Source organism: Bos javanicus, chromosome 5, assembly GCF_032452875.1.
Source record: "Bos javanicus breed banteng chromosome 5, ARS-OSU_banteng_1.0, whole genome shotgun sequence".
NCBI lineage: Eukaryota > Metazoa > Chordata > Mammalia > Artiodactyla > Bovidae > Bos > Bos javanicus.
Window position 1 is genome coordinate 27194307 of NC_083872.1, and position 13332 is coordinate 27207638.

The 13332-nt window shown below is 54.1% G+C and overlaps 1 protein-coding gene across 1 annotated transcript; it reads left to right on the top strand.

The window, feature by feature from the left end:
• Positions 1–225: 225 nt before the first annotated feature.
• SP7 (Sp7 transcription factor) lies at positions 226–7976 on the top strand. Its single transcript, XM_061415945.1, has 2 exons — positions 226–347; positions 5050–7976. The coding sequence occupies exons 1-2, from the start codon at positions 327–329 to the stop codon at positions 6322–6324; spliced, it is 1296 nt and encodes a 431-aa protein (XP_061271929.1). The 5' UTR covers positions 226–326; the 3' UTR covers positions 6325–7976.
• The last annotated feature ends 5356 nt before the right edge of the window (positions 7977–13332 follow it).

The window sequence follows — 13332 nt, forward strand, 5'->3', positions numbered from 1 at the left end:
TGCTTCCCTGGGAGCCCCGTTTCTCCTCTCCCGCCCAGATCCCTTCTTTGGGGGAGCTCAGCAAATGGAGCAGGAAATTTGGACCCTCTGCCTCCCTCTCTCGCCCTGCTCATTGGATCCGGAGCCTTCTCCGCTGGGAAAGCTGTAATTAGAGGGTGGATCCCTACAGACAGAGAGCAGCCCCCCCCACCCCCACCCCCTAGTCCCTTCTAACTTTAGATCTCTTCTCTCCCATTCTCCCATTCTCCCTCCCTCTCCCTCTCCCTCTCTCCGGCTCAGCTCTCTCCATCTGCCTGGCTCCCTGGGACCCGTTCCCCAGCCTCAGGATGGCGTCCTCCCTGCTTGAGGTAACTGCCCCCTCCTTCCCCCAGGACACCAGCCTCGATCTTAATGGTCCTAATCCCTGTCCACTCCCACCTTCTAACTCACACAGACAGTTGCTCTGGTGCTTGTCACTTCCAGGGGTCAGAGGAGGGGTGGGGGGCAGGAGAAAGGGGAGGAGAGAGAGCAGGGCAAGGGGTCACGGAGCAGTCAGATCAGGACTGAGGGGATTAGGTTAGAAGAAGGCATGGACCCCTGAGGTCCGCCAAGCACACCAACTCTGAGGAGTGGAAGAGGGATTGAGGGATCGAGAAAGGAAGGGGAGGGGAGTGAAGAGAGAGGAGTGGGAGAGAGATAAACTGGTAGGGGACAGGGGGAGAGAAATAGGCCAGAGGGCTGGCTGAGTGGGCACTGGGCAACAGTGAGTACATGGTTCTTTGGGGGTCCTGGCTCTGGGGACTCACCCTAAGCAGTGTCTTGTCTGGTTTGTAGGTGGGGAGGGGGCTGGGCTTCTGGGCTGGTAGCAGAGGAGGTGGGCAATGAGAGAAAGGAGAGGGCAGTCCATGTATGTGGGGGGGCTGACCAGAGGAACTGGGCCCAGGTCTGAGAGGCAACCAAGGAGGAGGGCCAGGGTCTGAGGCCGCCTGCCCGGCTCACAAATATTTAGCTTTCAGCCAAAGACAAACTCAGCTCTATTTTGGGAGTGGGAGGCTCCAGGGCGGACCGGGCCACTTCCCCTCCAGGCTGGGACCCCAGCATCCCTTGCCTCTGGCACTGACAATGGAGGGAACCAGGGTACCACGGGGGTCAGGGCTTGGGGGCTTGAGAAACTGCTGACTCTGCCAGGGCTTCTGAGGGACTCATGGCACATCACAGTTGGAAAGGCGGACTCACAGTCACTCAGAGGCTGTCTGAATGTCCCGAGTTCTCCTTGCTTCTGGATCTCTGACTCTGTGTCTCTGTTACCACTTCTGCTTTCTGGCTCCCTCCATAGGAATTTGGGACCAGAGAGCCCTTCCCAAAGATCAACTCCCATCAGTGGCCTTGACCTTCTGTATTCTTGGGCCCCTCTGAAGGCCCCACGTCTGCTCCCAGTACACTAGCTCATGTCCAAGCTGACTCATTCAGCCCTACAGGAGAGGTGTGTGTGAGATGGACCAGGAGTCTCTTAACACCTGTGTTCACTGGCCTGCATGTGAGTGTCAGAATGTAGAGCAGCACACCTGCTCGTGTGGCTGGCTTTGTGGGAGCACAGGTGTGTGTGCAGGCTGGGTCACCCAAGTATCTGTTAGTCCAAGTGGGGAATGGTGTGTGTAAGGCTGGTGGATAGGGAACCTGTGACTGAGTTTGAGGGAATGGCATGTGAGGCAGTGGGGTGGACACCATGACCTAGTTGGGGGTCCTCAGGGGCTTTGTCTACCCTCTACTGCAAGGAGGCAGATTGCTCACCCCACCATCTCCCCAAGAGACTCTTGATTGAGCCATCATTGAAATGCTGTGCTTGGTCTTGAGGAAGCTGGAGGACTAAGGTGCATGGAAATCCTGGGTCCACCCAAGGCAGGGGCCGTGTCAATGGGCGTGGGCTTCATGCCAGAGTTGCCAGCGTGGCACTGGTGCCGGCGGGAGTGGCTGGGCCAGAGGTCTGCTGGAAAGACATGGGATTGGGGTAGCATTTGGCAAGAGGAGCGTGTCCTGGAAACTGGACTTTCTTATCCCTCATTCCCTGTAATCTGGAGATGCCCCTGATATCAAGGCTTCCAGCCTCTGTCTCTTTCATCTATTTTGAGGGGCACCTGGGCCCTCAAGCTTCTTCTTATACCCCCATCAGGAAGTCCTCTTGGACAGTAGGAAGAACTTGGGGGTTCAGAGAGGGAAGCGTGACAGGAGGCTCACCTGGGCTGAGTGAGATGCAGAGGATCAGGGAGGAGGGAGAAATGGGGATGGGGGCTAATGGGGACGGAGACTTGGGAGCTGGAAGAACTAAATAATTTGGGAGGAGGCTGAAAGTGGAGAACTGGAAACTGGGACCTCAGGTGGCCAGTCAGCACTCAGATGTCCAAGTGAGCCTTCCAGTGAGAGGTCAGGGGAAAGAGGGCGGGGTCCCCTCCCCATGTGAGAGTGAGAGCTGGGACAGCTCCTTATCTTGTTCCTTCTCCAGAGATTCCCCCTTCAGTACTTAAAAGCCTGTTTTGGTGTGGTTGGCATTGTTTTCAATGGATGTGGGTGGAAGCAGGAGGAAAAACAACTCGAAGGTGGGCTCCAGCCCCCGGGTCCCCCATATGGGGACACAGGCACACATATTTAGAATCCTTAACCAGGACCCTCTCCCTAGTTCTCGGGAGAGCCCAAGCAGCAGGACAAGGAAACTGAGGCTGCGATGAACCTTAGCCAAGTACCCAGCTCTTGGCCTCCAGAACCTTCTGAGCTGTCCGGTGCCCGGCTCCCCCTTCTCTGTCCCCTGGGCCCTGGGGCCCTCTGTTCCCCAGGGCGGGGGTCTCCTGTTGGCCTGGGGCTGCTTGCCTTCTCTCACCCCTCCTTCCCGCCCCATGGCTGGGTGGGGTCCTTGGGCTTGGCTGAGGCCCCTGTGGCCACAGTGTGAGGGCCGGGCGGGGGGGACGGCGTCGGCGTTTTTAAAAATAAACCGACCGCAGGGAAACCAACGGAGCCGGGCCAGGCAGGCAGAGGGGGAGGGGGTGGTCAGGGGGAGAGGGAGGGAGGAGTGGCCTGGTCTGGGGGTTTTCTGAAGCCCAGCACCGGGGGGGTTTTCTCTTAGGTAGGAAATCGGCCCTCCCACCTCCCCCCTTTCTTCCTTCCCCCTCCTTTCTTTGCTCTGCTTTCCTGTGCCTTCCTTGCCCAATCTCTTTCCATCACCTCTCTTTGTTTATTCTGCGTTCCTCTCTCTCCCTCCTTTTGTCGCTTTTTCCTTCTCTTCTCTTTTGCGTCCCTGCCCATTTCTGCCCCTGTGGGCCAGCTCCCACTGTTTTCACTGCCCCCCCACCCCCTACCACCAGGGGCTTTAAGGTCAGGTTCTCACCCTGCGGGCTCCTCTGCTCTGTGGGTCTATGGGTTCTGCTCTATGGTTCTATGGGTCTCTGCCCCTCTCCTTTGCACAATATATTTTGACCTTTCCTTTCCACTAGGATTTGCCTCCTGCCCCAGCAGCTGCCCTGCCTTACCCACCTCCGCTTGGGAGGTGAGAGGCTCCAGGGACACCCTGGCTGGGAAGGATGCAGGGCTTCTGCCATGGCCAGATTTGAGGATGCTTTTGATGGTTCAAATTTGGGAGTCCATGGTGTCATCAGGACCTCAGAAAGAGGTCACTGGGCACGGGGAACAGCAGGTTTCCCTTTGGGAGCAGGGCAAGGCAGGCGATTGCACACGCAGCCCTCACTGCAAGCCTTTAAACCTCAGATTTACCCCTAGGATTGGTGTCACAGGTGCAGACTATGTGCTCGGAGCTAGCAGGCTGGCCTGGGAACCCTGGATTTTTGGGTTCTTTTTCAGTTTTACTGGGAAGGTACAAGGTACATTTTTGCTGCTGTCGTTGAGGGCCCCTGTCAAGGGACTATACAGGGTCAGCTTCTGACTTGTTTTTGGTGGGATTCTCAGTAATGGATGCCTATGCGTGCCAGCCAGAGATCCAGGAGGGCACCATGTCCTTATGGGATGTCCCAGAGCTGACTCAGGGAGGGGTACCGTGAGGGATGGTGATCTCAGGGAGCCTTGGCCTGGTAGCAACAGCACAATGGGCATTTGGTATTCCTAAAAGATCCCTGTGCCTTGCATCTACACACATTTCCCTCATTCACTGTGCTGGAGGGGTCTCTACGTGTTAGGGGACACTGAGGCATGGAGGGAGGGGTGTGGCTGTGAGCCACTATCATAGCCAATCCAATTCCCTGCCCTGGAGGGGTGTGAGGATTTCAGCTCTCCAAGCCCTCCCAAAGGGGTACCAGCTGGCTCCACAAAGCAGGAGGTGCCTAATGCCCGCTTGAAAGACATTCTTGCCTCAGCCACAGCCCTGGCTTGGCGGCAACCCTGTTCCCTCTCAATGTCCCAGTGTCTCCGCCGTCGCTTCCTCTTGCTCCCTGGCCCAGGGTCCCTGCCAAGAGAAAGAGATTCCTTACCAGGGACATGAGGACACTGCTTTAGGGTGACTAGGCCACTGCCTTAGTCAGGAGATGAAGTAGAGACAGGAAGTGAATAAGGGGTCAAGCTGGGAAAACCTGGAACGGGGGCAACTACGGTCCCCTAAGACTTTGGCTTTTCCCCACGCTGCTCTTTCAGCCTCGTCTTTCCTTTCCAAGTCCCCCACCATGGCCTCTGCTCCCAACCCACTTCCAGGGGTTAGGATCCCTAATACTCACCGCATCCGGGTGCTGCCTTGATCCCTGGCTCTTCTTTCTCATGGCTTTTTAAGAAGCATCTCCTGTTCCTCGGAGGCCCTTGCACATCCCCAGCATCACAGGGAGCTCTGCTTCCTGCCTGCTAGGTTGGGTGTCACCGTCCCTGTCTTGGTCCTCTGCTCTTTTTCCAGACTCTATCTGAGCTCTTCCCTGGGTCTCAGTCCTCACTGCCCATCCCTCTCCCCGACCTTACCTCTGAATCCCCATCCTCTTCACCTCTTCCTCACCACCTTTGTTCTTCTGTTCTCCAGGTCTCCAGGCTGTGCAGTCCTTCTGCACATCTCCTTTTCTCCACCTAACCAATGCTTCTCTCTCCCCACAGGAGGAAGCTCACTATGGCTCCAGCCCCCTGGCCATGCTGACAGCGGCGTGCAGTAAATTTGGCAGCTCCAGCCCTCTGCGGGACTCCACGACACTGGGCAAAGCAGGCACAAAGAAGCCATACTCTGTGACCAGTGACCTTTCGGCCTCCAAAACCATGGGGGATGCTTACCCAGCCCCCTTCTCCAGCACCAATGGGCTCCTCTCCCCACCAGGAAGCCCTCCAGCGCCCACCTCGGGCTATGCCAATGACTACCCTCCCTTTTCCCACTCGTTCCCAGGGCCCACGGGCACCCAGGACCCTGGGCTCCTAGTGCCCAAGGGGCACAGCTCTTCTGACTGCCTGCCCAGCGTCTACACCTCTCTGGACATGGCACACCCCTATGGCTCCTGGTACAAGGCAGGCATCCATGCAGGCATCTCACCGGGCCCAGGCAATGCTCCTACCCCTTGGTGGGACATGCATCCTGGGGGCAACTGGCTCGGTGGCGGGCAGGGCCAGGGTGATGGGCTGCAAGGGACACTGCCTGCAGGCCCTGCTCAGCCTCCACTGAACCCTCAGCTGCCCACCTACCCGTCCGACTTTGCCCCCCTTAATCCAGCCCCCTATCCAGCTCCCCATCTCCTGCAGCCAGGGCCCCAGCATGTCTTGCCCCAGGATGTCTATAAACCCAAGGCGGTGGGCAACAGTGGGCAGCTGGAGGGGAGCGGTGGAGCCAAACCCCCCCGGGGTGCAGGCACAGGGGGCAGTGCTGGCTACGGGAGCAGTGGAGCAGGGCGCTCCTCCTGCGACTGCCCCAACTGCCAGGAGCTGGAGCGCCTGGGTGCTGCCGCAGCCGGGCTGCGAAAGAAGCCGATCCACAGTTGCCACATCCCGGGCTGTGGCAAGGTGTACGGCAAGGCCTCCCATCTGAAGGCCCACTTGCGCTGGCACACGGGCGAGAGGCCTTTCGTCTGCAACTGGCTCTTCTGCGGCAAGAGGTTCACCCGTTCGGACGAGCTGGAGCGCCACGTGCGCACTCACACCCGGGAGAAGAAGTTCACCTGCCTACTCTGCTCCAAGCGCTTTACCCGAAGCGACCACCTGAGCAAACATCAACGCACCCACGGTGAGCCAGGTCCAGGACCCCCACCCAGCGGCCCCAAGGAGCTGGGGGAGGGCCGCAGCACTGGCGAAGAGGAGGCCAGTCAGACGCCCAGACCTTCTGCCTCACCGGCACCCCCAGAAAAAGCCCCTGAAGGCAGCCCGGAGCAGAGCAACCTGCTGGAGATCTGAGCCGGGTGGAGGTCTCTAGCCCCCTGAGTCTGCCTTTCCAGCCTCTCCTGGCTCTGTGGACCACTGCTTGCCCCTCACCCCCTTTGACCCATGCATGTTGCCCTTTGCAACTCTATCCATCTTTCCCTCTTCCCACCCATTCTGGGCCTGGGTATCACCCTGCATGCTTCCTCAGCTTACTTCCTCCCCTTGCCATGAGACCCTTCTGCAAACTCTCATCTCAGGCCGTCACCTGGTGCCTGATCTCTGCACTCAGGGCTTCAGAAGCTCTTTCCTCGCTACTGCTCAGTTTCTCTCTCTGCTCTTACCAAACCAACTCACTTCCCCTCCATCTGGGCTCCCAACACTTCATTTCTCCATCTCACTGACTCCTTTATGTGCATCTTTTCTGCCTCCCAAGCTTATTTACCACTATTCCTTAGCTTTCAGGCTCCAATCTTCTCAACTTTGTAGTCCACTGCCTTCTATGCTCCAGAGCGTTTTTTTTACAAACACAGTCATGATGATGATAATGATAATTTATTGCCCCCTGGTGGCCTCTTCATTAGGGACCAGAGTTCAGGGGATTGGGGTAAGTGACCTGGCAGGGAGCAGGGTGCCAAGAGGGGGCAGACTGGTGGGGATCTGATCCCAAAGATGGGGTGACCCCAGGGTCAGGGAGGCTGCCCCCAGGCATGTATATTTAACCCCTATGTTCCAAGAGAAATGAATAGTAATAATAATAATTCTATTTATCTAAGTTATGATGACAGGTCAGGTAGAGTGAGCTGGGGAGGGAAGGGGGTCCATTTCTGCTATGGAAATTTTAGCCAAATGCATCTCTGTCTAGAAAAAGTGATAGTGGAGATCTTGTTAATAGAACTTCTATCATCAGGGTCTCAGTTAATGGTGTTTCTCTTAACAGAATCTCTGCTAATAGAGTGAATTAGCTAGATCTCTGTTAATGAGTTGATGGGGTATCTCACAACTAGGGGATCCCTAATATTTCCAGCCCTAGCCAGAAGCTGTGAAAACTCAAGCCCTATGGAGGGGAGAACTGGAATGTACTCCAGATTCCTTGACCCCAGAGCAGGTTCTTCCACTGCCCCTCCTGACACCATGACCCCATTAGGCTAATCCCTTGTTGCCACCTTTAACAGAGCTTGCAGCTGCCATCTTAGACATGCTCTTTGGGGAAGCCCATCTAACCCAAGGAGGACATTAGTTTGGAGGTGTCTCTCCTGGAGAAAAGGCGGGGAAGGCTTCCTCTGGGATCAGATCAAGAAAATCGAGTATTTATTGAGTGCCTACTCTGTGCAAGGCACTGTGATAGGCTGGTGCCCAGAAGTCATGAGAAAGAAGAATTTATAGACCTAGGAGGACAGAGGTCCCCAAGCTGCCTTGGGGTTGCATCCACAGGCCGGCAACCTGGGACTTCCGATGCTCCCAACTCCACCTCCAGTGACTTTTAAAGCCGCTTCGTGCCTTTGAATGCCTTTCCTGTGACTTTGGATCCTCCTTTTCTATTTCTTGCTCCCTCAAGGCCCCAAGTTAAAGGGTTAAAGCCGCCGGAGCTTGGGGAGAGGGTAATATTGTGGAAGGGAAGGGATCAAGCCCTCATGGAGTCTTTTTTTTTTTTTTTTTAATTTAATAAATAAAAGTTTGATTTTAAATTTTGTCATGCTGAGAAAAGAGGAAGAAGAGGGCAAATAGGCGAGCCACAGGATTTCTCCTTGGCAACCCGGGGAGTCACCAGGGGCATTGTGTCCTGTCTGTTTGCACGTTACGCCCAGGGTAGAATACTTCGGCTGTCCCGCCTTGCGGTGGAGGTGTTTTTAACGGCCCAGAGCTCTCTGCGGAGTTGGGAAGGCAAAGAGGTTTCTTCCCCGGCTCTTCCTCGGGCTCGGCACCAGCGGACCTGGCCCGGCATTAGCCGGGACGCGCGCCGGCCCCGTGAGGAGTACCGCGGGGCCAGAGCCCGGCGCGGTGCGGCTCCCGCGGGCGGACCCGCCTGGCACGTAACCCGCCCCCGGCCCGGGGCCTGCAATCAGTCGTGCCCGCCACGGAGTTAGAGGCGGAACAAAAGGCACTCTGTGGCGGCCAGCCCCCAGCCACAATAGGGCTTTGTGCGGCCCCCGCCCCCTAGGGCTCCCCCGCCAGGCAGAGGGGCTCACCCGCAGCTCCCCCGGCCTGGGCCCGACTGCGGGCGGCGCCCCAGTCCGCTGGTACCGCTCGGGGCATCGGGAGAGGCCCGCCGCGCTGCAGCGGGGAGGGGTCGGCGGGTCCCAGGCGGCGATCCGGCCGAACTCGAGCTACCGGCCCCCTTCCCACCCCGCCCCCGTCCAGGTGCGAAATCTCCTGCCCTCGGGCGGGGAGCGAAGCTTCAAAGGCGCTTTGAAGAGGATCGGAGTTCCGAGGACTCTCCCGCGGGCCGGGGGCCGCGGCGGAAGAGAGACTGAAAAGGGGCGGGAGACGCCCAGGCTCGCGGCGGCAGCCCAAAGTGGACCCCCGGGCTCGGCTCCTCGGGACCCCCCAGGGCCTGGCTTTCTCGCCTGCCGGTCTCCGCCTGTCCGGTGCCAGCTCCCGCCCGCCGCAGCCTCGCGGTCGTCCCCTCCCCGGCCCCTCGGCCCCTTTCATCTTCCCTAGACTCCGCTTGGGGTTTTGCTGGTTTCTGGGAGATAAAAACCGCCTCAAATAGCGGCGGCGCGCTGCCAGGACAAACAGGGCCGGGCGGGCCATGTGCGCTTGGTTACCGGCCCCGGGCCGGGGCGCCGGGCTTCGGCGGGCCCGGGGAAGGGGCGGCGGGACGAGGTCCAGGCACCCAGGCTCCCGTGATGCCTCCCGCCTCTCAAAGTAGGGGGCCCATTTTAGAAGTTTCGGGCAGCGGCAGGGGCGCTGCCTCGGTTTCCCGCCCAGGTCGTAGGGAGTGGCCGGGGTGGAGAGACCGCCTGCTGAGAGCTCTGCGCCCCCGGGACTGTGGGTCTCAGTCACTGTGACGCCGGGGCCACCGCGCCCCCTGGTGAATTTAGTGGAGAGTGCGCTAGGCCCGGACTACTCTCCCAAGACTCTGCAAATTGTGAAAAATCATTCAACAAACATTAAATAAGCTGTATGGGCTTCCGGTAAAGAATCCGCCTGTAATGCGGGAGACCTGGGTTCGACCCCTGGATTGGGAAAGGTCCCCTCCAGTATTCTTGCCAGGAGAATCCCCGTGGACAGAGGAGCCTGCGGGCTACAGTCTATGGGGTCACAAAGAGTCGGACACGACTGAGCAACTAAGCACACACATGGGAGATGGTGACTGTGTGTGAATACACAGAGCACCGTTTCCTTCTCTCCAGGTCACATTACTGGTAAGAGGCAGGTACCTAACTGATAATTATAACGCAATCTGTTGGGGAAAATCAGGCTTCATTGAAGGGAGGGTGGAAGTTGCAGGCCCAGGCTGTAGTGAGTTTTGGGGGTTGGATGGTGCCAAGGTTAAGATACAATGAAACTGTTTGGGGGTGGGACTTCCCTGGTGGTCCAGTGGTTAAGAATCACCTGCCAGTGCAGGGGACACTGTTCCATCCCTGGTGCAGGAAGATGCCACATGAGGTAGAGCAACTACAGCACAACTCTAGGCCAGTGCTCTAGAGCCTGTGTTCCCCAACAGGAGAAGCAATGGCAATGAGAGTCCCAAACACAAGGAGAGAGATAAAGCCCTCACACAGCAAGGAAGACCTGGTGCAGGCGAAAATAAATACATTAATTAAAAAAAAAGTTTGTGAGTGGCATTTCACTGCTCTCCACAGGTCTGTCAGTCACAGACTCCCACTTTTCCTTCAATCCTATGTTGCTTTCCTGTCTCAGGAAGTGCTTTCTCAGCCAATTTCTCCAAACTTCCCGGTTTGTATATTCTGCTCTTTTACGCCTTCTGTGACTTCCCAGACAACAGTAAGCTAAGGGCCAGACAGGGTACTCACGGTGTTGTCCACGCTGTACCACCTGGGGACTTTTTGGAGCTACAGCTTCAGAGCTCCATCCCAGAATTTGTATTTTAACAAGATTTTCAGATGAGTCCTATGTTTATTAACCTTCTGGAACCCCTGGTTTTCTGACTCGGGGTATAATGCTCGAGGGGAACTTTTCATGTAGAAAGAAGGGGCAGACACAGACAAAAATATTAAAGCAGAATGTCTCTCCATTGAGGCTGGTTGCTCTTGGGAGTGGGGACTATGCTTTATACAGTTCTGTGTGCCCAGAGCCTGATCCTTGGAATTGCTGAGTGTGTGTGTGTGTGTGTGTGTGTGCACGCGTGCACGCATGCGTGTTCAGTCGTGTTCAACTCTTTTCAACACCATTGGCTGTAGCCCGCCAGGCTCCCCTGTCCATGGAATTTTCTAGGCAATAATACTGGAGTAGGGTGCCATTTTCTTTTTCAGGTGATCTTTGCCACCCAGGGATAAAACTCTTATCTCCTGCAGGGGGTTCTTTATCACTGTGCCACCTGGGAAGCCCTGGAATTGCTTATTAATATTTGTTAAATGAATGAACCAATGTCCAGGGTCACCTAGTTTGTGGCAGAGTTAGAGCTGTTTATCTCCTGAATCTGCTTAGTGCTTTACAATCTCTTAAATGGCTTTGTTTCCATTTTTATGTATGGGAAACAACCATGCGTTACTACCCTCTGCAAATGAGGGAGATCAGATCAGATCAGATCAGTCGCTCAGTCGTGTCCACTCTTTGCGACCCCATGAATCGCAGCACGCCAGGCCTCCCTGTCCATCACCAACTCCCGGAGTTCACTCAGACTCACATCCATCGAGTCAGTGATGCCATCCAGCCATCTCATCCTCTGTCGGCCCCTTCTCCTCCTGCCCCCAATCCCTCCCAGCATCAGTCTTTTCCAATGAATCAACTCTTCGCATGAGGTGGCCAAAGTACTGGAGTTTCAGCTTTAGCATCATTCCTTCCAAAGAAATCCCAGGGCTGATCTCCTTCAGAATGGACTGGTTGGATCTCCTTGCAGTCCAAGGGACTCTCAAGAGTCTTCTCCAACACCACAATTCAAAAGCATCAATTCTTCGGTGCTCAGCTTTCTTCACAGTCCAACTCTCACATCCACACATGACCACAGGAAAAACCATAGCCTTGACTAGACGAACCTTTGTTGGCAAAGGAATGTTTCTGCTTTTGAATATGCTATCTAGGTTGGTCATAACTTTCCTTCCAAGGAGTAAGCATCTTTTAATTTCATGGCTGCAGTCACCATCTGCAGTGATTTTGGAGCCCAGAAAAATAAAGTCTGACACTGTTTCCACTGTTTCCCCATCTATTTCCCATGAAGTGGTGGGACCAGATGCCATGATCTTCGTTTTCTGAATGTTGAGCTTTAAGCCAACTTTTTCACTCTCCACTTTCACTTTCATCAAGAGGCTTTTGAGTTCCTCTTCACTTTCTGCCATAAGGGTGGTGTCATCTGCATATCTGAGGTTATTGATATTTCTCCCGGAAATCTTGATTCCAGCTTGTGTTTTTTCCAGTCCAGCGTTTCTCATGATGTACTCTGCATATAAGTTAAATAAACAGGGTGACAATATACAGCCTTGACGTATTCCTTTTCCTATGTGGAACCAGTCTATTGTTCCATGTCCAGTTCTAACTGTTGCTTCTTGACCTGCATACAAATTTCTCAAGAGGCAGGTCAGGTGGTCTGGTATTCCCATCTCTTTCAGAATTTTCCACAGTTTATTGTGATCCACACAGTCAAAGGCTTTGGCATAGTCAATAAAGCAGAAATAGATGTTTTTTCTGGAACTCTCTTGCTTTTTCCATGATCCAGCGGATGTTGGCAATTTGATCTCTGGTTCCTCTGCCTTTTGTAAAACCAGCTTGAACATCAGGAAGTTCACGGTTCATGTATTGCTGAAGCCTGGCTTGGAGAATTTTGAGCATTACTTTACTAGCGTGTGAGATGAGTGCAATTGTGCGGTAGTCTGAGCATTCTTTGGCATTGCCTTTCTTTGGGATTGGAATGAAAACTGACCTTTTCCAGTCCTGTGGCCATTGCGGAGTTTTCCAAATTTGCTGGCATATTGAGTGCAACACTTTCACAGCATCATCTTTCAGGATTTGGAATAGCTCAACTGGAATTCCATCACCTCCACTAGCTTTGTTCATAGTGATGCTTTCTAAGGCCCTGACTTCACATTCCAGGATGTCTGGCTCTAGGTCAGTGATCACACAATCGTGATTATTTGGGTCGTGAAGATCTTTTTTGTACAGTTCTTCTGTGTATTCTTGCCATCTCTTCTTAATATCTTCTGCTTCTGTTAGGTCCATACCATTTCTGTTCTTTATCGAGCTCATCTTTGCATGAAATGTTCCTTTGGTATCTCTGATTTTTCTTGAAGAGATCCCTAGTCTTTCCCATTCTGTTGTTTTCCTCTATTTCTTTGCATTGATCGCTGAAGAAGGCTTTCTTATCTCTTCTCCCTATTCTTTGGAACTCTGCATTCAGATGTTTATATCTTTCCTTTGGGAACTGAAGCTCAAAGAGTTCAGTGATTTTCCAAAGTTACACAGCTGTAAGAAGAGGAGCCTGCAATTGCGTTAGACTCCAATTCTATTAATAACTCCATTGTTATGAATTAGAGTAAGATAAATATCGCTTAAAAATTGCAGCATAGTTGATATACAACATTGTATCAGTTTTAAGTGTACAATTTAGTGATTTGATACTTTTATAGATTATACTCCATACAGAGTTATTATAAAGTATTGACTACTTTCCCTGTGCTATATTGGCTACAATGTTTCAAGTGTACAACACAATGATTTGTTATTTCTTTAGATTATACTCCACACAAAATTATTATAAAACATTGGCTATATTCCTTGAGTACTGCTGTTGTTGTTCAGTTGCTAAGTCGTGTCCCGACTCTTTGCGACCCCACGGACTGTAGCCCTCCAGGCTCCTGTCCATGGGATTTCCCAGGCAAGAATACTGGAATGGGTTGCCATTTCCCTCTCAAGGGGATTTTCCCT